Here is a 26,462-nt window from a genome sequence, read left to right on the forward strand (position 1 = left end):
AGAGACACTCTCTTTCTGTGGATCAGCTGATCTTCAGAAATCTTTTCATCAAGCTCTGTTTTATATATTTTGTGTTGAAACAGTATATCAGTGGATTGATCATAGGAGGGAGCAGGCTTTACAACACGATAATAACAATACGTAAATCAGTGCTGAATCTAATGCCGATATTACTGGACAGATAAATACAGAACCTGGGTAGAATATAGAGGGCAATGATGATCAGCTGACCACTGCAGGTAGAAAAGGTTTTGAGGCGGCCTTGGGTGCTCGCAATCTTAAGAACTACAACAATAATGCAGTAAGCAGTCGAGGGTGTAGATCAGATTGTATTTGACAGGTAATACTGCAATAATCCAATTGTGATCCGTTACTATATATGCTTTACGCTAACACTTGAAATTTTATTAAAAGTGCATTTAACAGTAGATAACATTTCATACGGTTCGAATGGGCTAAAATGTTAGATCAAAATCAAATTATGACTGACATTTAATTGAGTCGTCAACAAACATCAAAATAATCTAAATCAGGAATGTCAGTGTCTACTGATTTTTTATATTTCCTTACAATTTGAGTCCTATTAAGACCTAGAGTATCAGGTGAGAGGAGTTCCTAACTAACCAGTGGCCTTAAGTGATCAGTCCTAACTAACCAGTGGCCTTAAGTGATCAGTCCTAACTAACCAGTGGCCTTAAGTGATCAGTCCTAACTAACCAGTGGCCTTAAGTGATCAGTCCTAACTAACCAGTGGCCTTAAGTGATCAGTCCTAACTAACCAGTGGCCTTAAGTGATCAGTCCTAACTAACCAGTGGCCTTAAGTGATCAGTCCTAACTAACCAGTGGCCTTAAGTGATCAGTCCTAACTAACCAGTGACCTTAAGTGATCAGTCCTAACTAACCAGTGGCCTTAAGTGATCAGTCCTAACTAACCAGTGACCTTAAGTGATCAGTCAGGTACAAGGCAGGAGTGAAAACCCGCAGACACTTTGCTCTCCATGGAATGAGTTTGACACCTGTGATCTAAATCAACCAAACCTTGACACTCTATTGATGATTCACAGTTGAAACCTGATGTGTTAAATTGAGATGAAACCGCTGATGACTTTGAGCAAATTCAATCAAAACTCAACATTGATGCAACGTGATTACATTGATGATGAAAAACATGGAAACAATGTTGACTCAACCACTTTTGCTTGGAACAAACAAGAGACAAGAAATGGCTTTGGTAACCCTAACCGTTACATATTTGGAGTAATTTCAGTTCTCTTGAAAATATTTTTCAGGCGCCCTCGGATCTCCTTGGTTTTGAGACAATACACAAATGGGTTCACAAGAGAGGGCCCCAGAGTAGAGCCAATGATTAGGCCATTTCTTTGATAAAGCGTGAGAACCAAACCAAACCTGGTGATCAATATTAACAACACCTTGGGGATAAAGAAGCAAGCCACCACTATAATGTGAGACACACAGGTGTTAAACGTTTTCCCTCTGTCTTTCGATGAAGACATTTTCATCACTTCATAAACTATCTTCATGTATGAGAAGAATATCAGGGCAATATTAACCGAAAATATAGCAGTCCCCACAGTAGAAGCTACGGTGAAATAATATGTAGGATTAACACATGCTGCTCTTACTAAGGCTGCATATTCACAAAAGCTGTATGGGAGTTTATTTGAGCCACAGAAGGGCAGATTGTTCACCATGCCAGTCCACAAACCGGCAAATAAGCAGCCTACTGCCCAAGTGGCTATTATAAGTAAGCATACACTTGTCTTAGTTAAGATGGTCTGATATCGAAGAGGATGTGAAATTGCAATAAGGCGATCATAAGCCATCAGCGCAATAGTAAAGGGTTCCATAGTGCTTCCTAAATGAAACAGGAAGCACTGTATCATGCAGGGTGCATAGGGGACTCTTCTCTCCTCACCAAGAAGAACGTTAAGCATTGTAACACTAATACCGCTGGTGTAGACGATGTCTACCATTGCCAGCGTGCAAATAAAAAGGTACATGGGGGTGTGCAGAGGCTTGTTGAATGCTACAATACAAATGTTGGTGATGCATCCGATCAGAATGAGAAAGAGGATGAACAGAATGGCTGCTCCAACCAGCTTTGGGTGAGGCACATCATCCAATCCTGTGATGATGAATTCTGTTACCGTATATGTTGTTCTGTTGTTTGGCTCCATGTTCCTGTAAAATAATTACAAAAAAAAAGAGGCAAAAGATTGTAACTTGATCTACAGTGATTTGCAGAATCTCTAATGGAGAGTGTGCTAGACATGTTTTAAACGTAGGCCAACATCACCAACTCCCAGCACATGCTTGAATATCCCAGCCATGTACCACTATCAGGACAGTATAACTCTGTGATCACTGATACGATCTGTGAAAATAATTGCACAAAAACAGTCTGCATTGTCAAACTGGTGTATTGATTGTAACATCAATTATATAATGAGAATCATATAATTTAGAAAACATACTTTTGGTTACAAGGTCAAGTTTTGTTAATGGATTGTTTAGTTCTATACTTACCAGTGCAGCCTTTGTACGCCAGGCTTCTATGCTCTCTTTAAGTGTCAGACACACAGCTGATAGACGACACTCTGACCAGACTGGCATTGGATGTCTCTGAATGTATTCAATTTCTGACTTTCTTATAGTGAGCCACCTTCTCTCAGCCACTTGAGGAATCCCACGTCATGATTCTCATTAGGCAACTACATACTGATTGGTATCCAAAAACAGGTGTAAAAACTGCACACTAGAACATGCATACATGCTGATTGGCTCAAAGGCCTATAAGACACATAAAGACAGACATATTTTGAGTTTTCCTTTTTTCTGTAATTGGTTGAATTGGGCCCTGTGTCCTTTCATGAGTGAACTGTAATCATTGAGGGCCAAATCCCTAATTAGACAACCCAATCTTTCTCATAAATCTTGCGTTGATGACAATGGTGAATTACATGCACAGATCTCAGGATAGGACCTAGTTCTGTGAGGACGTTCCTTCCTCCTCCACATAATTCAGTCACAACACAAATTATCGGCACCCTTGATAAAGATGAGCAAAACTTACTATAAAATAAATAATACAAATACTGAGCTATAATGTATGTACATTTTTTTAAATTAGATTATTTTATAATAACACAATTGCTCTAAGAAAAATATTTTCTTTAATAAGTAATACAAAAAATCTAAAAAAGATAGGTGTCAAAATTCTTATAAATGTGTTCTTCAATCTAATAAAACATTATAAAAAAAGGCAACGTGCCGTTATCCCCGCAAGGGGAGGGTGCAAAAAGTATTAAAAACAGGGGTGCCAATCATTTTGACACCTATATATTTTTTTTTTTTGATTTTTTGACTTGTTTAACAACATATTTTTCTCTGAGCAATTGTATTAGTATAAAATAATATATATATATTTTTTTTTTCAGCATAAAATATACAGTAGCTCAGTATTTATGTGATTTATTTTAGACAGTATTTTTTGCTCATCTTTATCAAGGGTGCCAATAATTTAGGTCGTGACTGTATTATTTTTGATGATGACTTTGGCTGCTACCTTTTAAAAATTGTATTCCCTTGAGCTCCCCTCTCTCTCAACCTTTCATTCTCAGTGAGTAGGTTTGGACAAGGTCATGTTATTCAATAGTGTAGTCACCCTTTCACAGACAGTGCAGTGCCAGGGGATCGCTAAGGGTCAATGGGAAAATATATTGTAATCCCAATGCCCAGCTTGTCTAATGATATTAGTAAACCATTTATAAATTCCCTAGGAACAGCAGGCAGCAGCAGTCTGTTAAACCACCCAAGAGGGTTTCAGCATTAATAATTTGTTAAAGTAGGTGACAGCCCCAGAGACTGTTCTGAGGTGTAATGTTCTGAGGTGTAATGTTCTGAGGTGTAATGTTCTGAGGTGTAGTGTTCTGAGGTGTAATGTTCTGAGGTGTAATGTTCTGAGGTGTAGTGTTCTGAGGTGTAGTGTTCTGAGGTGTAGTGTTCTGAGGTGTAATGTTCTGAGGTGTAGTGTTCTGAGGTGTAGTGTTCTGAGGTGTAATGTTCTGAGGTGTAGTGTTCTGAGGTGTAATGTTCTGAGGTGTAATGTTCTGAGGTGTAATGTTCTGAGGTGTAGTGTTCTGAGGTGTAATGTTCTGAGGTGTAACGTTCTGGGGTGTAACGTTCTGAGGTGTAGTGTTCTGAGGTGTAGTGTTCTGAGGTGTAGTGTTCTGAGGTGTAATGTTCTGGGGTGTAACGTTCTGAGGTGTAGTGTTCTGAGGTGTAGTGTTCTGAGGTGTAGTGTTCTGAGGTGTAGTGTTCTGAGGTGTAATGTTCTGAGGTGTAATGTTCTGAGGTGTAGTGTTCTGAGGTGTAATGTTCTGAGGTGTAACGTTCTGGGGTGTAACGTTCTGAGGTGTAACGTTCTGAGGTGTAGTGTTCTGAGGTGTAGTGTTCTGAGGTGTAATGTTCTGAGGTGTAATGTTCTGAGGTGTAATGTTCTGAGGTGTAATGTTCTGAGGTGTAATGTTCTGAGGTGTAATGTTCTGAGGTGTAATGTTCTGAGGTGTAATGTTCTGAGGTGTAATGTTCTGATGTGTAATGTTCTGAGGTGTAATGTTCTGAGGTGTAACGTTCTGAGGTGTAATGTTCTGAGGTGTAATGTTCTGAGGTGTAATGTTCTGAGGTGTAATGTTCTGAGGTGTAACATTCTGAGGTGTAATGTTCTGAGGTGTAATGTTCTGAGATGTAATGTTCTGAGGTGTGAACAGACCAAGAGAACAATGTGTGTGTGGATAAGCTATCATAATTAGCTTTCATTGCCCATTCAGAACCATAATAGTAGCAACCATACAGTGGGGAAAAAAAGTATTTAGTCAGCCACCAATTGTGCAAGTTCACCCACTTAAAAAGATGAGAGAGGCCTGTAATTTTCATCATAGGTACACGTCAACTATGACAGACAAAATGAGATTTTTTTTCTCCAGAAAATCACATTGTAGAATTGTTAATGAATTTATTTGCAAATTATGGTGGAAAATAAGTATTTGGTCAATAACAAAAGTTTCTCAATACTTTGTTATATACCCTTTGTTGGCAATGACACAGGTCAAACGTTTTCTGTAAGTCTTCACAAGGTTTTCACACACTGTTGCTGGTATTTTGGCCCATTCCTCCATGCAGATTTCCTCTAGAGCAGTGATGTTTTGGGGCTGTCGCTGGGCAACACGGACTTTCAACTCCCTCCAAAGATTTTCTATGGGGTTGAGATCTGTAGACTGGCTAGGCCACTCCAGGACCTTGAAATGCTTCTTACGAAGCCACTCCTTCGTTGCCCGGGCGGTGTGTTTGGGATCATTGTCATGCTGAAAGACCCAGCCACGTTTCATCTTCAATGCCCTTGCTGATGGAAGGAGGTTTTCACTCAAAATCTCACGATACATGGCCCCATTCATTCTTTCCTTTACACGGATCAGTCGTCCTGGTCCCTTTGCAGAAAAACAGCCCCAAAGCATGATGTTTCCACCCCCATGCTTCACAGTAGGTATGGTGTTCTTTGGATGCAACTCAGCATTCTTTGTCTCCCAACACGATGAGTTGAGTTTTTACCAAAAAGTTATATTTTGGTTTCATCTGACCATATGACATTCTCCCAATCCTCTTCTGGATCATCCAAATGCACTCTAGCAAACTTCAGACGGGCCTGGACATGTACTGGGGACACGTCTGGCACTGCAGGATTTGAGTCCCTGGCGGCGTAGTGTGTTACTGATGGTAGGCTTTGTTACTTTGGTCCCAGCTCTCTGCAGGTCATTCACTAGGTCCCCCCGTGTGGTTCTGGGATTTTTGCTCAAAAGTGGTTGAAAGTCTGTGGTGTGATTTCAATGAAGACACACACCATTAGAAATACATTTTAGCTAAACAAAAATGGACAACATGCAGAAGAAAAAATAGCTTAGTTATTATGATATGTACATTATATAAATATAATTTGTTGAGAGAAGGCCCAAGACCATTGTTTCTTGCATGCATAGTGAAATCATAACAACAAAACAGAAACACAGACACACACACATGCGCACACACACACACACACTCGCAAACACACAGACACACACACACACACACACACTCGCAAACACACAGACACACACACACACAATCCTCACTAATCACACACAAGGGAACTTAGTGTATGAAAAATACACTAATTAGACAGTAATCCTTCAAGACTTCATTTGTTGTATGTTGTTGAAAGACAGGGGTTCCCTCTGAGAATCATATACACTTCTAACAAACTTCTAAGTCTTGCAAGAACATGAAACAACATGTCAGTCACATCTACCCTTATACAAAGTAGCAACTTAGGTTTTATATACAGTATTTTTACTTGAAATTTATTTTTGTTTGGATAAATCATCAGAGGAAGTTTTAAGGGTTAAGTGACTACTTTTCAACCAGTAGGCCTATAGGTGCCTGACGATCACAAAAACACTAACCTCTTCTGAACAGTAGAGACATACCTCTCAAAGCTGTAGGTTATCCACAATGTGCTCCTTTTGTAGCTTGGTTGGTGCTTGTAATGCCAGGGTAGTGGGTTCAATTCCCAGGACCACCTATATATAAAATGTATGCATGCATGACTGTAAGTTGCTTTGGATAAAAGTGTCTGCTAAATGGCATATATTTATTTTATTTATGTTCACATGATCAACCTAGTGTCCACGCAAAATTCATGAAATGTGACATGAGAGTACTGACTGGATTGACCTCCTGCCCCCAGAGTGACTGCATTTGGTCACCCCATTCAGTCAGATGCAGAGCCATGTATTAAAAGTTGGGCCAACTTTTCAAATTCAGAAAATGGTTCTAATTCTAGACAAAGTGGAACTGACAGCATTTTAGCAACATTAAATCGTATTAAAATCTGTTCATGTACACCCCCAGGAAGAATATGACACTTTTATTATTTTTTTTAATTTTCTGACAAGCGAGCACTTAGATATGGCCATTTTCATGTTTTCTTAAATTCATAGAATGTTTGGGAATGACGTATAGTAAGGCAATTGTGAAAATGATATCACATTATAGAGTGGGAAAGCGGCCGTGCGTTTGGACCATTAATAGACACTGCAGTAAATAAAACCGAATAACAGCACAACTTTATATCTTTAGAATGCAGTCGCCAAAAGCCTCAAAATACACTGCAAATGTAAGTCTGCTTACATCTGGAAACTTCTCTCCCTCAGTTGCCTGTGCACATCAACAACAACAAGATCAACAACTACTGCTAGCCAGAGTGAGATAAGCTAACATCTAACCAGGGAACATTAGATAAACCCTCTCAAACTTTTTCAGCTAGTTGGCCATCAAAATAGCAATGATAAATGATGGGGAATAGTCGCCTGCTCGTCCTTCTGCAGCTTGCCTGCCAACGCATGCTTGTCCCAACCCACGTTTTGACAACTGAATGGGAACTTGCCTGCATGCCCACCCATTTGATCGATGCCAAATACATTTGATTGACAACTAAGAGATATGCCAACTGTGGATAACAGTCGTTCAAGTTCAGCATAATTAGCTAGCTAGCAAAGCGATTCACATTACTTGCTAGCTAACCAAATTACACCTGCAGCATCTCTAGCTGTAGCCAACAAAAAACGATATGAGGGGAAAAAGTTGGTCACTCACCCACTCCTTCAATGATATGACATCCTCGCAGCAACTAGCTAGCTAACGTTAGGCTCCGTGTTTTTTAGCTTGCTAAATAAACAGCTAGTTACATAAATAGATACGCTAACCCAAGGCTGTCAAACTCAATCAGTGCACGGGCCATATTGAAAAAAACGCAGGCCAGACATAGCCTATTTGTTTTTACAAAAAAACATGCAACTGTGACCCAAACTGGCCATTGTTTTATTAGAAAAGATATGGCCCTTTATAATGTCCACTTATGTACATATACTGTATATAGCATTTAAACAAAATCGATAAGTAATTTGTCCATCTTTTGCTGCTGTGCTTGTAGATGTGCATAATATGCTGCGACCCTAATCAAAAAGTTTTTAATAACTCCAAATAACAAAAACGTAGCTATACGTTGTTGTAACATTTAAACTTAAAACATGTTTTTCATTGAATGAAATAATCACTTTATGGGGTAAACACCCTATTCATGGGGTGCATGTTTTGTCACAATATTGTTTTTAACGTTCGTTTTGGACTGAGCATTCTACTCAATGCATCGTCAATGAGCGCTGATTTCATCAAAGGTGCATTACAGTGGATTGGAAATGCAATCACTTTCAAAAGGAGGCAAATAATTAGTAGGAAAACCTTTCGTCATCATTAATAATATCACCAGATTGACTTTAGATGCAGTATAAAGTTAGCTAGCTAGCTAAAATTAAGGGGAGGCCACCGGATTTTAGCTAGCTAAAGTTAGCATTGCTAGCTATTTTTGACGAATTTTGCTAGCTAATGATAAAATTGCCATTTGTCTAAAGTACATTTGATGACATGATAATGCTGGCAAAGTTGTTTCCTACTAAATAGTTGACTACTTTAGCAATGTCATCGTATTTCGAGGCACTATAGTGTAATTTAGACTAAACAGTAATTAGCCTCCGTCCAGACTGACTGCGCTTATCACCACTTTAGGGCACCACTATGGCGCTGCCGATAGAGGGCGGCTTGAGAAAGCTCATTACAATAGCATGACGCGACTGAGTGACGGAGGTGGAACCTATGAATAGTTTGTATTGATATTCCCAGCCTTAGTTACAGTCATCTGTTTTTGTTCAAAATATTGTCATTGAAACTGAAACGGTGCATCCCGAATGGGTGGTGGCAGCAAACAATATACTAGACCAGCTGTGATTTACAACCTGATTGCAATATTTTTTTGGACTACCAAGAAATGTGTTGGTGAATTATATTAATCATGCATTGAACTGCATCCATATATGCTGCCAACAATGCCTCACTGTACGTCATGGTATTTTGAGTCAAATAGAACCTATTTTTAAAACCTCTAATGAAGTTGGTTTTGAAGCATAAACTGCGAATTTGATATTGTTTTTAACTGATATTATGATTGTCTGTTTGTTTGATATCTGCAAAGTAGGTAAAACACTGTCAGTTCCACTTGAAGTTACATAGTATTATTTAAATATAAATTGTGTTGCCATATTGGCTCTAATCCTGGTCATTTGACTGGTACGGTACATTCGCAATGGCTGCCTGGTATTGTGATTTGCCAATAATTTCCATGGTATTTTGGAATGATCTGTCAACTGAAGCTGGATTGCCAACGTAATGAAGAATGTTCATTTAAATCATGCTAACTGATGTGGCTTATGCAATGGAATGTATTTTTTGTAATGTCAATTGAGTTGACTCAACAAATCAAAGCACAAATTGAAAGGGACACTTCCTGCTTTTACTTCCTTGCATGGGTCTAGGTCGAAAATATACAGGTTAAGACTACATTGTCACGAAGCTGGGAATGTGCTGTTGCTAGCTAGCATAGCTGTTGTCCCATTGTTGCAAAGAGTTATGGGATATGTCTTAACCTTTGTCATCTTCAATCTAGGCATGGGTACAATCAAAATGTCTGTCAATCCACCCATTATGCCATCATGACTGGAGACACTTTCTATTCATTCTATTTCTATGGGTTGACCAACTCCCTTACCAAAATGGCTGACCTTTATACCGCCAGACGATGGGTCAAGTCCATTCTAGTTTTCTAATTCCTAATTATTTGGCTGAGACCCTTCTCTCTTCGACAGGGACAAGGGGATGAAGATTCCAAAGCTGTGTTTTTCCCGCAATTGCATTTTGAAATGTAATTTCTCTCGAATGCTTGGGGGGAGAGGAGAGTGGCTCGCTCATCACAGCAGCAGGCCCCATCGAGGGCACAGGCACAGGGGCTGGACATACATGTTCATTACAGGAATCATGAGGATAATACACTTTACTGTTTGACCGTATCATGGTTTTAGCTGCCCCAAAAATAGGAAGTTTTGAGTGAGGTGACCAATGTAGAATGTGCTCTTTCTAAATTTATAGGCACCCTTTCCGTTTTTTACGGTCCATGATCTTGGCTGTCTAATTGATGACAGAGTCGGAGCAGGTCTCTTTGCTGATGCCGCGTTTTACTATAAATATGAGTGTGCGTGAGCTCATTTCAGCCTATCAGAAAAATGGGCCGGCCCAGTATAATCCTTTTATGATAGGGGATTTTGAGCGGTTCTGGTCTGGTTCCGACTGACATTTTTGGTGTACAAAGTGCTCTGTGAATGTCACAGGGTCCAGTGTCTTATTGTGCCAGAAAGCCCCATCTGTCTGCTTCCCGCTACCACTCTGTCAGTGGAGCTGACTTGAAGTGTCAGGTTCCACACCCCACATTTGCATAGGGAGCGACGTGTCACATTTTCTGGCCTATCCAGACAAAGAATCAATTTGTTCTACCTCTGATCAATGGAGCCCAGTCGGGGGGATGGCATATGAAAGGGGAGTGTCAAGCGATTTCAGCGATCATGGTCTCATCTCGCTGTGATATTCTCAGCCGGATTTAGTCAGAAAATAATTAGGTAGAATTGAAACACGACCACTTTCTCTTCGTCACTTTGTGCGTAAAGATGAGGTTGTAACGAGTATGAAGTCATTCGAATGGTGTCTCTGAGTTGCTCAGAGTAGGCTTGGCAGAAAATGATCTGTCGTCAGTTACAGTGGGGAAAAAAGTATTTAGTCAGCCACCAATTGTGCAACTTCTCCCACTTAAAAAGATGAGAGAGGCCTGTAATTTTCATCATAGGTACACGTCAACAATGACAGACAAATTGAGTAAAAAAAATCCAGAAAATAACATTGTAAGATTTTTAATGAATTTATTTGCAAATTATGGTGGAAAATAAGTATTTGGTCACCTACAAACAAGCAAGATTTCTGGCTCTCACAGACCTGTAACTTCTTCTTTAACAGGCTCCTCTGTCCTCCACTCGTTACCTGTATTAATGGCACCTGTTTGAACTTGTTATCAGTAAAAAAGACACCTGTCCACAACCTCAAACAGTCACACTCCAAACTCCACTATGGCCAAGACCAAAGAGCTGTCAAAGGACACCAGAAACAAAATTGTAGACCTGCACCAGGCTGGGAAGACTGAATCTGCAACAGGTGAGCAGCTTGGTTTGAAGAAATCAACTGTGGGAGCAATTATTAGGAAATGGAAGACATACAAGACCACTGATAATCTCCCTCGATCTGGGGCTCCACGCAAGATCTCACCCCGTGGGGTCAAAATGATCACAAGAACGGTGAGCAAAAATCCCAGAACCACACGGGGGGACCTAGTGAATGACCTGCAGAGAGCTGGGACCAAAGTAACAAAGCCTACCATCAGTAACACACTACGCCGCCAGGGACTCAAATCCTGCAGTGCAAGACGTGTCCCCCTGCTTAAGCCAGTACATGTCCAGGCCCGTCTGAAGTTTGCTAGAGTGCATTTGGATGTTCCAGAAGAGGATTGGGAGAATGTCATATGGTCAGATGAAACCAAAATAGAACTTTTTGGTAAAAACTCAACTCGTCGTGTTTGGAGGACAAAGAATGCTGAGTTGCATCCAAAGAACACCATACCTACTGTGAAACATGGGGGGTGGAAACATCATGCTTTGGGGCTGTTTTTCTGCAAAGGGACCAGGACGACTGATCCGTGTAAAGGAAAGAATGAATGGGGCCATGTATCGTGAGATTTTGAGTGAAAACCTCCTTCCATCAGCAAGGGCATTGAAGATGAAACGTGGCTGGGTCTTTCAGCATGACAATGATCCCAAACACACCGCCCGGGCAACGAAGGAGTGGCTTCGTAAGAAGCATTTCAAGGTCCTGGAGTGGCCTAGCCAGTCTCCAGATCTCAACCCCATAGAAAATCTTTGGAGGGAGTTGAAAGTCCGTGTTGCCCAGCGACAGCCCCAAAACATCACTGCTCTAGAGGAGATCTGCATGGAGGAATGGGCCAAAATACCAGCATCAGTGTGTGAAAACCTTGTGAAGACTTACAGAAAACGTTTGACCTATGTCATTGCCAACAAAGGGTATATAACAAAGTATTGAGAAACTTTTGTTATTGACCAAATACTTATTTTCCACCATAATTTGCAAATAAATTCATTAAAAATCCTACAATGTGATTTTCTGGATTTTCTTTTCTCATTTTGTCTGTCATAGTTGACGTATACCTATGATGAAAAGTACAGGCCTCTCTCATCTTTTTAAGTGGGAGAACTTGCACAATTGGTGGCTGACTAAATACTTTTTTCCCCCACTGTATATGGAATGAGGCCAAGTTTCTACTGTCACTAAATATGATAATATTTATTTTATAGTCACAAGAAAGGTTCAATCTTAAAGTAAGTTGTTTATAATTTTATTCTTACTATATTTAGAAACTTGGCAACCACCCCTTAACTAGACCAGAACTGTGACTTGGAGAAAAAGAAAATCTCTGCTTCAATGGCCCAACTCTCTAAATGCATGGCTCTGGTCAAATGTAACATGTGTAAAACCTTTAGTGACATCATATTCCAATCATTCAGAATAGTTTGATTTAGCAACCACTGAATGCCTAGTATTTTCCTTCTTCATTAGGGACAATATCCATCCATTTTCCTGCTTTGGACGTTAGGGAAATGATTATTATGTAGATGTATTATAATCTCAGTTTGAGATCAAGGATATGGTTGGTTGTTGGGTCTCTACCCAGAAGGTTCTCAGGTGAACCAACCATGTATAAATATCCCATGCCATCATAGAGAGGATAGTCATAGGATCTCCAGATAAGCTCATCCAAAGGAATTATGTAGGTGTCTTAGAGGTCCAGATATATAACTGTATCATCTCACTATGTGCCTATACATGCAGTATCCAAATAGCGTCAGGATTGTTGATATGAAAACATTCAATGAGTAGTATATTAGAACAGGATGATGGTACTTTATGTACATAATTACAAATCATGATTCTGTTTGAAGAGATTAACAGGATTCAATATAATCAATCTTAGTATTATTGTTTGTTTGGTGTACATTGTTTTCTCATTGTTTTGACTATATTTAATTAATGACCACTTTTTCTGATTTGAAAATGAAGAAACGTAAGAGAATGAGAATTGAGAATGTGCTTAGTTTTTTGTGCTTAAATGTTGTAAGATTTATTTATAACAGTTATTCGGTAATGCAGCACTCTTAATCACGTAAGAAGTGCCTGTTCAGAAGTCCCATTGAATGACACCTGTTTATTCCCTTGTAGCTGTTTGGACCTTCGAGGGACAGTGGAATATGTCCTTGGGAAATGTCTCTGGCAAAATAATACAACAATTTGTCATAGGTGGTTTTGACACAATTGACAAATCTCTGACAGTAGGGATTGTAATTCTGTGTATCTATGTCCTAGTCATGCTTGCTAATGTGGCAAATATATGTTTTATCCTTCATGATAAGCGTTTGCACAAGCCATTGTACCTTCTGATTTGAAACCTTGCTTTAGTTGATATGCTGTACAGCTCCAGTGTCAGTCCAACTATGATTGGTGTGCTGGTAGCTGGTGCTAAAACCATAGCTTATGTGCCATGCTTCATTCAGAAGTTTGTTTTCCACCTGGGGGGCGTAAAGGAGATGTTTGCTATCTCTGTCATGGCTTTTAATCGTTTGATTGCTATCCATAGTCCACTGAGGTATCAAAGTATCCTCACCAATGTTCGTACTCTGGTTCTGACGGGTGCTCTGTGGGTGGTTGCCTGTGCTTTTGTGGCTGTTATGCCTGCCACCACTGATTCCTCTCCCTTACTGCCACTCAACCCTCAAATACACCTTCTGTGATTATGCTGCTTTAGTGAGAGCCACTTGTGTCAATCCTAGCTACTATTTCAATATGATAACCATCGTCACCTTTCTCCTGTTTGGCACGTTCTGTTTTGTTTGCCTGTCCTACGTATGGATCATATTTGCTATGGTTAAAATGTCCTCCAAGAACGACAAGAGGAAGATGTAGTACTTGCTTTAGTCACTTGATAGTGATAGTGTGCAATTACGTTCCTTTATTTGTACGTATAGTCTTGACCAGGTTAGGTGTGGTACTGACCTTGGAAGAGCGTCATGGCTTGATGATCCAAGATATTCTCGGGCCCTCTCTTGTAAATCCCTTTGTATACTGTTTTAGAACCAAAGAGATCAAAAACTAAATGTTGAAGATGTTTAACAAAGTTGAACCCACTGAATAAAAATAAAAAACGTTTTTAATTAAGTCATCTCTTTGTTGTGTAGCCTATTGTATGAGTCAATGTGTAAAACCATTTCTGTTACCGTGCTCTGCAGAAGCATGCTAGCCTATGTTTTAGGTTCACGTTCATTATGTTCTCTATTGGCAATGGTAGACGTGAGGTATAAATCAATACAAATCAGGTGTCAATCCCCTGTTAATATATTAAAATGTAAGAAATATATAGATATTATATATAGATGGGATGTGTTAGAGAAACAATACACAGTGTATTGAGTATGGTTTAACCCGTAGGAGACGCATCCCTACAAATCTGGGCAATAGAAACCTATGGACACTGTGCTCTAAAAACAATAGGAACACAACCAAAAGGAGACCAGTCACTTATAACCCAAAGCCACTATTTCACCCACATTATCAGTAGTGGGAGAATAATACTGCATATTAACTCCACATGAAAACTAGGAGCATGTATCCTCTTGACCGGTACAGTATCAGCCCCTTCACTTGCTTTCATGTTTGCGTCAGCCTTCTGTCAGGTGGCCTAACTCGGATGCATGGTATTGCGACATCTGTCTCTTCAGATTACACTCGAAACCGTCAACACTTCATTAACGTAGCTCAATTAGCTGTGGAACACCTGAGCAGTGCGACAGTGCTAGCCATCACTCCTGCCGTATCTGTGCTTTCATTTCAGACTAACTCTCACAAATGAATGATGGATGCAACAGTGCACAATTATTTTGTAGTATACTTTACAACGAGTAAATAAATTGCACATAAGGTTTAATTTATTCAACCTAGGCAATACAAGTAGATTGTGTGATATCTTAGATTTTTCCTGAAAATGTTTTTTTGCAATATAATTTAAGAATGGTGTTATTTTTCTTACAATAAATTACCAGTTTGATTTTGTTTTTATACATCACATTACATCTAAGTCATTTAGCAGACACATCATCCTGAATGACTGGCTAAAATGTAAATCCTCCCTGTCTAGGTCTAGTCCCTGCCCCTGGAGTGATTCAAGGAGTCATTAGTGAGTTAATATTCCATTATCTCATGTGTAATTGAAATCTCAGGATACTTTAATGACATGGGGCTGCTTTTAAGCCTGGCAGCATTAGTTAGTCTAATTATTTATTTTGGGAGGTATTGATGCATATAGTGTCAGCATCAGTGGCGGCTCCTGAAAAAATTCTCAGGGGGGGCAATTTTTCTGATGATTTAGGTGACCTACACACATTTTTAAAAGTATATGTCCAGCAACAACATGAAGACAGGGGCAGCATATAAGTCAATACCAGAAGCATTTATTGACTGATCTCAAAAGTGTTGGCTTACAAAATCAAAATAAGTCATCACAGTAAAAATAATCAAGGGTGTTCTTTCACATTCCTCAACACTGCATAAACAATATGCATTTCCATAAACAAATGAAATATCAGCTGAAAATACAGCATCTTGGTATTTGTTCAGATTGCAGGATCAACAAGAGCTTTTACCACATTTTTTTGCCTCATGGTTGAATTGGAAATATGTGCACCTGAGCATAATTCACAACAAGCAAGCAGGAGCTTTTGATAGAGGCTACTGAAAACATTGATGCAAGTTATTGGTAATAAGACATTTTTATAGACTTCCATATTCTGCCCTCTTGTATAGATTTGTGAAAATGAACAGTGATAGACATTTTGCCTGAAAACAGAATTTGAAAGTAATTTCTAGAAAAGGTAAACACAGCTATCTGTATGGCTTTATAAAAATGAACAACCATATTCTGGCCAATTGTATAGATTTGTAAATATGAACAACCATATTCTGGCCAATTGTATAGATTTGTAAAAATGAACATTGAGAAAGATCGAATGATATTGTTTAATCTTACCTTATGGCCTGCACACTGCTTGTGAAGCTGTCGAGGGCACGTTTGATAAAGACAGCATCGATGTCCTTCTTCTGTAGCTTCTGGTACAGAATGTCGACGTGGGGCATGATTTTGTGAAAAAGCCGCAGGAAAAAAATTAAATCTTCATCATGTAGCATCCTCACGTAGCCAGATGCCTCTCTCACGGTGGGCTGGTCAAATGAACCCAATGAACCCGTCCGAATGGCTTCAAAACATTCTATGAGGTCGTCTCGATTCTCGTAGACAGTTTTCACGACTCTGCTTAGTAGAAACCTGTTGAATTATTAAATTTGGTCTGGGAGGTCCTAATTGTTTCGTTGCCAATTTATCTTGATTTGTTCGCCGACAAAAAGGAACTTCTTTCAAAGAGACAATCGAGTTGCACTGAAGGCTAGCCATTTTGACAGTAATAGTGAATTGATTGATGAGGCTACCCGCTCTTTTCTTAGTTACGTTCATGGTTATGTTACGTATGACGAAAGCGCGTAAGTGCAAGCCCTCAGAAACCCATAGAGATTGTATTGAAAGCTCTGATATTTGAAAAAAATTGATTTTACATTAGAGGCTATGAGAGACTTCTGGGCGATTTTCAACCTGACTGAAATCGCCCCAAAACGGGCGGGGACATTTGAAGCACGACTTTAGCCTGATTGGACATTTAGTGGCAGATCAGACGTCTAGATTAGAACACTGATAACTACTGTTGCCGTGATATAATTGATTAGAAAAAAAATCCCTTCCTTTTCCCGTTTGGCAGTGCGTCGCCCATATCGCCCTAATGAACACACCGCCCCTGGTCAGCATCATATAATGTATTTTGAGAAATACATTAAAAAAAAAGCAGGACTGTTCTTTCTGACCTGCAAACGACTTTATGGTCATGATCCTAACCCCCATATGACATGCACAGTAAAAAAAAATCTTAATCTGGTTGTAATTTGGTTACCTGAAGTCACATTACATTTTTTTAAATCAGAAAATAATGTTATTGTAATGTTGCATACCTTTGTTTCCATGGCAGCTGACTGCAGTGCCACTTTTTGTCCTGGGTTTCACACTCATATAGTTGTACATTAGCTGTCAATGTAAAATGATTAAGATTGGTTCTCTTTCAATTATTTGTTTCGATATCTCACATGGGGGCTCGCTAGGACCGCCTACTCTCGTGGAAGTACCTATCAAAAGCGTCTGTTGGAAACAGACAGTTAGAGTGGCGAATGAGGTGAGACCCTCACTTCCATAAAACGAACCACTCTCCTGCCCTCTGCTTATTCTCGCTTCTCTCCCTCACGAAGAGTGTCACTACTCTAGCTTTCCTCATATCGACTGGATACCTGTTTGCCTGCTAAACTGCTCACAAGGGAACCATGAAGGATATCGCTGCCGAGCGTAGGTGTTCAGACCCTGTTGAGAGGTTGAGAACTAACTGGAAGGTTTTTGTTTTCGTGTAGAAATTCCTTTTCTACTTCTCAGTCTCCATTGGTAGCTAGCATCACCTCTAGCAGTTGAGACTCGGTAAGCCCACACTGCAAGGCTTAAGCTAACTTGGCTAGCTTTCTGACAGGCAAACTAACCTCACTAGCAGTGGTATAAAGTACTTAAGTAAAAATACTTTAAAGTACTACTTAAGTCGTTTCTTGGAGTATCTGTACTTTACTATTTATATTTTGACATCTTTTACTTTTACTTCACTACATTCCAAACAAAATAATGTACTTTTTACACCATACATTTTCCCTGAAACCCAAAAGTACTCGTTACATTTTGAATGCTTAGCAGGACAGAAAAATTGTCCAATTCATGCACATATCAAGAGAACATGCCTGGTCATCCCTACTGCCTCTGATCTGGCGGACTCACTAAACACAAATGCTTAGTTTGTAAATTATGTGTGAGTGTTAGAGTGTGCTCCTGGCTACAGAATCTGTAAATTTAAAAAACACGAAAATCGTGCCATCTGGTTTGTTTAATATAAGGAAATTGAAATGATTAATACTCAAGTAGTATTTTACTAGGTGACTTTCACTTTTACTTGAGTCATATTTTATTAAGGTATCTTTACTTTTACTCAAGTATGGCAATTGGGTACTTTTTCCACCACTGCTCACTAGCATACCCTACCTGCAACAGGGTAACATTGATAGCTCCCTTCTCTCATGCTGTCGGTCGGGGGAGCATCATGGTGCCGTTGGTCGCAGGAGAACTCTTTCTGAAGGCGAACTCGGTCACATGGTATCCTTCAGCCAGCACTGAGCTAGCCATAGCATACCTTCACCACGAGGTCGCTTTCACCACGAGGTCGCTGCTAGCTAGCTAACAACCCACAAGCCTCGCTGTAGTGTTATGGCTATAGTGTTATATGGTGCTCAATATTGCTAGCTGTTAGCCACAAGACTCCTAACTAGCTAGCTTGGTACACCGTTTACACAAGCTGATATTTGCTAGAGACTCTCGTCCCATACAGCTCCGATAAAATAACTACTCCCCGCAGTACCAGCTTTCCTCAGGGAAGCTAAGAGCTCATGGGAAAAAACCCTCACTAGCAGGATTCTTGCTAAGTGTACCCCAAACCTGGACTTATACAATATGGAGGAATCCAGGTTTGGCAACCCTCCCATGGTCGAGCCGTCACTGGCTCACCACCTCAGCCCCTTGCTCCGTGTCACTAACAACACCAGCACCTCACTCCCTGGGAAGGCGGAACGCTTTACTGCCTCTGCTTTTCAAAGAAGACGTACAAGGCCTCAGCCCAAGCAATTAGAGCTCTCAAAGTGACATTTTTATTGTTGTCATATCAGGCTGAGTTACTGGAGGAAGTGGGGAAGCAAGTGGACTTGGACACCCTAGACCCAGATGCTTGGTAGATTACAGACCTGAGCTGCCGTGCCTCCAGTAGTGCCATCCAAGGCTGTGGTCTAGCCTTGAGCCTAGCAGTAGTGGGAGAAAGGGCTGAGCTTATGCAGCTGAACAGACAAAGAAAAAGTGGACCTCCTGGATGCCCCAGTGACACCAAAGGAGTTGATCGGGCCCACTGTCGCCGCCATGCGGCAGAAGTGTGACATGCGCAGGGAAGTAGTCTTACGATGCAGCCGCAGCAAGGATCCGCCCCTCTGTCCCTCCTAAAGGAGGTAAGAAGGGTCGACCATCCTAGGGCGCAGCCCTGGCAGCTGAGGAGGATAGTGTGCAGGGCCTACGGCTCTCTGCCCTACCCTCTCTCTGCGGGTTTAACAGTTGCTACTCCTTTCCCTCTCCGAGTTTCACAGCAGTGGGTAGGCAGGGCTGTTTTAAGACAAAACCCTATTCTCTCTGCAGCAGCTCACTTTTGTGACCGTGCTCATATGAGGAAATGGAGGAGACACACTTTTTGTTCCCCCCCAAGTGCCTCCCTCAGGCTCCCCCCCCCGGGGCTTTCACAGTCAAGCCAGTTATGGTGTGCGCCACTCCGGTTTTCCCACCATATGGCACTGCTACTCTGTATGACAGGCAGGGGAACCCTAACCATTACGCTCCCCCGTTCTACAGGAGGACAGGTTTCCAGGTTTCACTGGTAAACTCTCTCAGCCCTTTTTAGGATTCTGAGGGTGTCACACCCTGATCTGTTTCACCTCTCTTTGTGATTGTCTCCACCCCCCTCCAGGTGTTGCCCATCTTCCCCATTATCCCCAGTGTATTTATACCTGTGTTCTCTGTTTGTCTGTTGCCAGTTCGTTTTGTTTCGTCAAGCCTACCAGCGGTTTACCTCTGCCTGCCCTGACCCTGACCCTGACCCTGAGACTGCCTGCCGTTCTGTTCCTTTTGGACGCTGATCTGGATTACTGACCTCTGCCTGCCCTTGACCTGTCATTTGCCTGCCCCCTGTTTTTGTAATAAACTTTTGTTACTTCAACACTGTCTGCATCTGGGACTTCTCCTGAAACGTGATAGATGGGCATTTCTTTCTCTACTTGGCAAAGACAACTTGTCTCTGTAATGGAGGACACTCTCATATCAAACAGTATAGTTATTCCTTAGTTTACTTTCTGGATCTTAGGGAAAGGGGCGGCACCCTCACAGGCGTCAGAGCCTCAGACAGCTATCTGGTACTCCCGAGTCCACAAAGCTTTGGCTTTACCTCATCCCGTTATTTACTACGATTGGTTCACGCAACAGGGCCACTTCCTGCTCTACCTCCCCATCTTACGGGAGCGAGTGGCTGAGGAACCGTCGTTGCTCTTGACAACCCTCCTCCATGGAGCAGGGCCAAGTCTTACCAGTGATGTAGCTGTCCTACTGCCCACGATTAGGAATACTGTGCTGCAGGTGTTTCCTTCTTCCTTCAAGCTACATTGCCTGATGTCTTACATCATGGTGCTGGCTGCTCTGTCCCGAGAGAGCCCGCTTCCCACATCTATCCAGACTGAATTACTGCAGCCTGGTAGAAGTGACAACCCTATAGGGCCCTGGGTGACCTGATCCCAAAACCCGGTGACCACACCGTTCGGGGTGGAAGAGCTGACACTCCCAGGAGAAGTGGGTGATGCCGTATGCTTTCCCTCCTCATGTTTGAGCGCCTCGATGACCAGTGATTTTCCGGTCGGCAGTTACGACCCTGCTTACGACCAGTCTTGGCAGCTATCTTCATGCAGGGCCTATACCCTTTTGTGACCGTGCAAATGAAGCAATTCTCCATCCTCACCCGGATGCTTTAGCCTTTGGGGCATAGCCGGTAAAGAACAAAACAAGGTAAAGAGAGACCTGCGACTCTTGGAAAAGATCGCCAGACCCTTATACACGCTCTCTGCTTTCACAGTTGGTGCATTTTTGTCGTGGAGAAGTGGTGTGACTACACAGACCGTTCCTCCCTACACTCCATTGTCCATGGACCTATGCTCCTAGAATGATTTTTTGGATGGAGAGAAGGTTCATATTTGCTAAGGTCCTTTAGCCGCTTTCTCCACTTGCCAAGGCCCCGACAATGATACAGTTTATCCATAACTGTCATGACTTCTTCCGAAGCTGCCTCCTCTCCTTGTTCGGGCAGGCTTCGGCGTTCATCGTCACCGGCCTTCTAGACACTGCCGCTCCTCATCTCATCTTTCCATTTGTTTTGTCTTGTTTATTACACAGACCTGGTTCATAACCCCTCATTAGTATCTTATAAGTGTTCCCTCTGCCCTCCTGTCTTTTTGTGTGATTAGTTATTGTGGAGGTGACTCTAGCTCGGTGGAGCTACTTTGTATTTTGTATCGCCGGGATATTCACCCGTGTGCCTTGCTTTTCTCCAGTGCGCCGTATTTACCGCACTGGAGTGTTTTACGCATTGCTGCGTACCGCTGTGTTCCTGAATAAACCACATTTTCTGTGAATTACCCTCCTGCGCCTGACTCCGTCCAAAATCACCCACTACAGAATCACACACCCGAATCATGGAGTCAGCAGGAGCGGAGATCATGCCTGGAGTTATGGAGTGGGTCCGGGAGCACTCCAACATGCTAGCCAGCTTGGGAGAAGCTATGGATCGGGTTCTCCAGGTCGTCCAATGCCTGAAGAGGAGAGGACCTGATCCTTCGGGACCAGTTGAGCGACCGGATCCAGCCACCGACCGAGGGAGTATGACGGGACAGCGGTCCATTGCTAGGGATTCCTCCTGCAGCTGGACCTCTATTTTTCGACCATCAGCCCGGCTCCATCGGAGCGGGAGAAGGTGTCCGCCCTCGTCTCCTGCCTCTCGTGGAAAGCCCTGGAGTGGGGCAACGCGGTCTGGAGTGAAGGAGGAGACGCGTTGGACAACTACAGGGTGTTCGCTCGCCTATTCCGGGCAGTCTTCGATCACCCCCCCAAAGGAAGAGAGGCGGGCGAGCGGCTAGTCCACCTGAGGCAGGGGATGAGGACCGCCCAGGACTTTGCCCTGGAGTTTCGAACTATAGCGGCTGGGCCGGGTGGAACGAGCGGGCCCTCATCGACCACTTCCGGTGCAGCCTGCGAGAGGACGTCCGAAGGGAGCTAGCCTGCTGGGATACCACATTGACTTTCGACCAGCTGGTGGACATGGCCATCCAGTTGGACAACCTGCTAGCTTCAAGAGGACATCCTGGAAGTGGCCTGCCCGTTTTGTTGTGGAAATGAATCACTATACTTTATTAAAAATCAAAGTTCTTCCAGAGTTTTTGTAGAATCAAGATTTGACTTTATTTCAATTCAACAAAGCCCGTGCTGGTCTGCAGAGTAGGCCCCTTTTCTCTCTCTCTCTCCCCCAGCTATATAGTCCCATTCACATCTCTTCTAGCTCAAAATCCCTCCTTCTTCAGTTTCCCGCTCTTTATCGCTCCACCCACTTACTTTGTCTATGATGGAGGCTAAATTCGACTTTCATTCAGTTCAGAATCAATGGTAATACAATCAATCAATCCCTTATCTTGCAAAAACACTCATGTTTAGTTTAAACTCTGTTCAACCCCGGCTCTCCCTCCACTTTGTTTGAGGAGAGGGGCAAAAGGCCACAGTCTGGTTCCAGTCTCTGATAAGGTAGGACAGCCATGAATTTAAGAAAGAGTGAGCAATTCGACCCTAGGTCAGATTCCCACTTCACACACACACACACAATGAAATAACCCAATTAAGTTCCTGCCTAGCAACAAAATATTCTAACTATATGTTCGTGATTAACTCAGTTTTATCTCATAGTCCACTAAAAAATCTCCCTCAGTTCCACCCCCCTTCAACCCGGATTCCATTTCGATGGAGCTGGGTGGTGCAGTGATCCGGGAGAGCAGAGGACGACAGCTCCAGTGTCACTCTTGTGGCAGGAGAGGACATTCTGCTGCACGCTGTCGTCAGGTTTCTTCTGGGTCTGGAGGCGGCAGGCAGGGCACTCTTGCGTAGCGCAAACCCACACTCGTTCAGAGCCCTCTGCTGCACACTGCACCATACATGTCAACTTCCCTGATTACCCGGTAGTTCCCCAGTGTAAGGCGCTGGTCGGTTCAGGTGCAGCTGGGAACTTTATGGACAGAACTTTAGCTAATAGTCTCTGTATTACTTTGGTCCCCTACCCATTCCATTACCCATCAAAGCACTTGACAGTCGACCATTAGGGTCAGGTTTTGTTAGGGATGTTACAGCACCAGTCACGATGATCATGCAGGAGACCCATAGGGAGCAAGTCACCTTCTATATTATTGAGTGCCCTGATTTCCCTGTGGTGATGGGTCTTCCCTGGCTCGCACTACATGACCCCACCTTTTCATGGCTGCAGAGGGTTCTCACGGGGTGGTCGCGAGAGTGTCACGGTAGGTGCCTAGCTGTTTCCGTTGGTGCAACCTCGGTGGAAAGTCCAGACACTACCTCCAACGTGCGCATTCCCCCCCGAATACCTCGATTTGGCGTACGCGTTCTCCAAAACGCAGGCGACCAAATTACCACCCCATCGGGTGGGGGATTGCGCGATAAACCTCCAGGTAGACGCTGTGCCTCCCAGGAGTCATGTATATCCCCTGTCGCAGGCTGAAACTGAGGCTATGGAGACATACGTCTCCGAGTCCCTGCGCCAGGGGTTCATACGCCTCTCCACTTCGCCCGCCTCCTCGAGTTTCTTTTTCGTGAAGAAGAAAGACCGAGGTCTGCGCCCTTGCATTGGGGCCTCCTGTAGCTCAGTTGGTAGAGCATGGCGCTTGCAATGCCAGGGTTGTGGGTTCGATTCCCACAGGGGGCCAGTATGAAAAATGTATGCACTAACTAACTGTAAGTTGCTCTGGATAAGAGCGTCTGCTAAATGATTAAAATGTAAAAAAAATTACCGGGCACTTAATCAAACCACCATTCGCTATAGCTACCCTCTACCTCTCATCTCCTCTGTTATCGAATCAATGCATGGGGCGTGCTTCTTCACAAAATTAGATCTCTGGAGTGTGTACAATCTGGTGCGTGTTCGGGAAGGGGACGAGTGGAAGACAGCATTCAGTACAGCCACGGGGCATTATGAATACCTGGTGATGCAGGTTGATGAATGCTCCATCAGTCTTCCAGTCCTTTGTGAACGAGGTGTTTCGGGACTGGGTCGTGGTGTGGTGGTCTACATCGATGACATTCTGGTGTATTCCTCTACGCGTGCCGAGCATGTGTCCCTGGTTCGCAAAGTGCTGGGCTGACTGTTGGAGAATGACCTATATGCCAAGGCAGAAAAGTGTCTGTTCTTCCAACAGTCCGTCTCCTTCCTTGGATACCACATCACCACCTCAGGTGTGGAGATGGAGGGAGACTGCATTTCAGCCGTGTATAATTGGCCGACTCCAACCACGGTAAAGGAGGTGCAGCGCTTTATTGGCTTTGCCAACTACTATCGGAGGTTTATCCAGGGCTTTGGCAAGGTCGCAGCTCCCATCCCCTCCCTTTTGAAGGGTGGGCCGTCCTGGCTCTGCTGGTCTGCTGAGGCTGACAAAGCTTTCAGTAACCTGAGGACTCTGTTCACCTCAGCCCAGGTACTGGCTCATCCCGATCCATCATTACCATTCGTAGTGGAGGTGGATGCATCCGAGGTAGGGATAGGTGCTGTCCTTTCCCAATGCTCGGGCACGCCACCCAAGCTCCTCCCCTGTGCCTTCTTCTCGAAGAAGCTCAGCCCAGCGGAGCAGAACCACGACGTTGGTGATCGGGAGCTGTTGACTGTTGTCAGAGCCCTGACAGCGTGGCGGCACTAGCTCGAGGGAGCGAAATACCCTTTCCTCGTCTGGACTGACTACCGTAACCTGGAGTACATCCGGGCAGCAAGGAGACTGAACCCTCAACAGGCCAGGTGGGCCTTGTTCTTCACCCGGTTTGATTTCACGCTGTCATACATACCAGGCACTAAGACCGTGAAGGCAGACGCACTGTCATTTCTGTACGACACAGAGGAGAGGCCCATAGATAACACCCCCATACTTCCGGCCTCCTGCATTGTGGCGCCAGTAGTGTGGGCGGTGGATGCGGACATAGAGCGGGCGTTACGCACAGAGTCATCTCCACCTCAGTGCCCAGCTGGGCTGTGGTAGGTGCTGTCTCTTGATCGTCTTATCTATTGGGCACACACGTCCCCCTCCTCTGGTCACCCAGGTATCAGCCGTACAGTGCGCTGCCTGACCGGGAAGTACTGGTGGCCTACCATGGCTAAGGACGTGAGGATATATGTCTCCTCCTGCTCGGTGTGCGCCCAGAGTAAGGCACCTAGGCACCTCCCAGTGGGTAAGTTACATCCCTTGCCAGTTCCACAATGGCCATGGTCCCACTTGTCAATTGACTTCCGTACGGATCTTCCCCTCTCTCAGGGTAACACCACCATCCTGGTCGTTTTGGACCACTTTTCTAAAGCCTGCTGCCTCCTTCCTCTGCCCCGGTCTCCCCACGGCCCTGCAAACTGCGGAAGCCCTGTTTACTCATGTCTTCCGACACTACGGGGTGCCAGAGGATATAGTGTCTGTCCGGGGTCCCCAGTTTACATTCTTGGAACGTCTGGGGGTCTCGGTCAGCCTGACCTCTGGGTTCCACCCCGAGTCTAATGGGCAGGTGGAATGCGTGAATCAGGATGTGGGTAGGATCCTGCGGTCCTACTGCCAGGACCAGCCGGGGGAGTGGTTGGCGTTCTTGCCATGGGCCGAATATGCCCAGAACTCTCTCCGCCACTCCTCCACTAACCTAGCTCAATGTGTTTTAGGTTATCAGCCAGTCCTGGCACCGTGGCATCAGAGGGGGGGGGTACTGTCACGACTTCCTCCGATGTTGCCTCCTCTCCTTGTTCGGGCAGGCTTCGGCGTTCGTCGTCACCGGCCTTCTAGACACTGCTGCTCCTCATCTCATCTTTCCATTTGTTTTGTCTTGTTTATTACACAGACCTGGTTCATATCCCCTCATTAGTATCTGTATAGGTGTTCCCTCTGCCCCCCTGTCTTTGTCACAATTATCTAAAGCAGAACCCAGAAGCAGACCAGGACAAGGTGAGTAGAGAGAAGGGGAGTATTTATTTAACGACTCAAATGTGGAAGCAGGATAATCCAGGAGACGGAGCAGGCAGCGGAGGTGAGTTGGTGGAAGTGAATAGGCAGATCCAATGCTGTCACAGAAGCCACCGACGACCAGGCAAGGGTGGAGTGAATGTTACGGGAGAACAACTGTAGACAGAGTAAACGGAGGTAAGTACACGGCAAGCAAAAAGTACAAAACAACAAAACTAACTCTAGTAACTTTGAGGCTGATACGCTGACACAACATACGGTTCATGGCTAACGATCCGGCAGG

The 26,462-nt window shown here is 43.5% G+C and overlaps 1 protein-coding gene across 1 annotated transcript; it reads right to left on the reverse strand.

The window, feature by feature from the left end:
* Positions 1-1,286: 1,286 nt before the first annotated feature.
* On the reverse strand, positions 1,287-2,199 carry LOC123484476 (olfactory receptor 480-like). The gene is made up of 4 exons (XM_045214861.1): positions 1,971-2,199; positions 1,777-1,877; positions 1,409-1,536; positions 1,287-1,305 (listed from the first exon to the last, which is right to left on the reverse strand). The coding sequence occupies exons 1-4, from the start codon at positions 2,197-2,199 to the stop codon at positions 1,287-1,289; spliced, it is 477 nt and encodes a 158-aa protein (XP_045070796.1).
* Between the last annotated feature and the right edge of the window lie 24,263 nt (positions 2,200-26,462).

This window comes from Coregonus clupeaformis, chromosome 5, assembly GCF_020615455.1.
Source record: "Coregonus clupeaformis isolate EN_2021a chromosome 5, ASM2061545v1, whole genome shotgun sequence".
Classification (NCBI taxonomy): domain Eukaryota; kingdom Metazoa; phylum Chordata; class Actinopteri; order Salmoniformes; family Salmonidae; genus Coregonus; species Coregonus clupeaformis.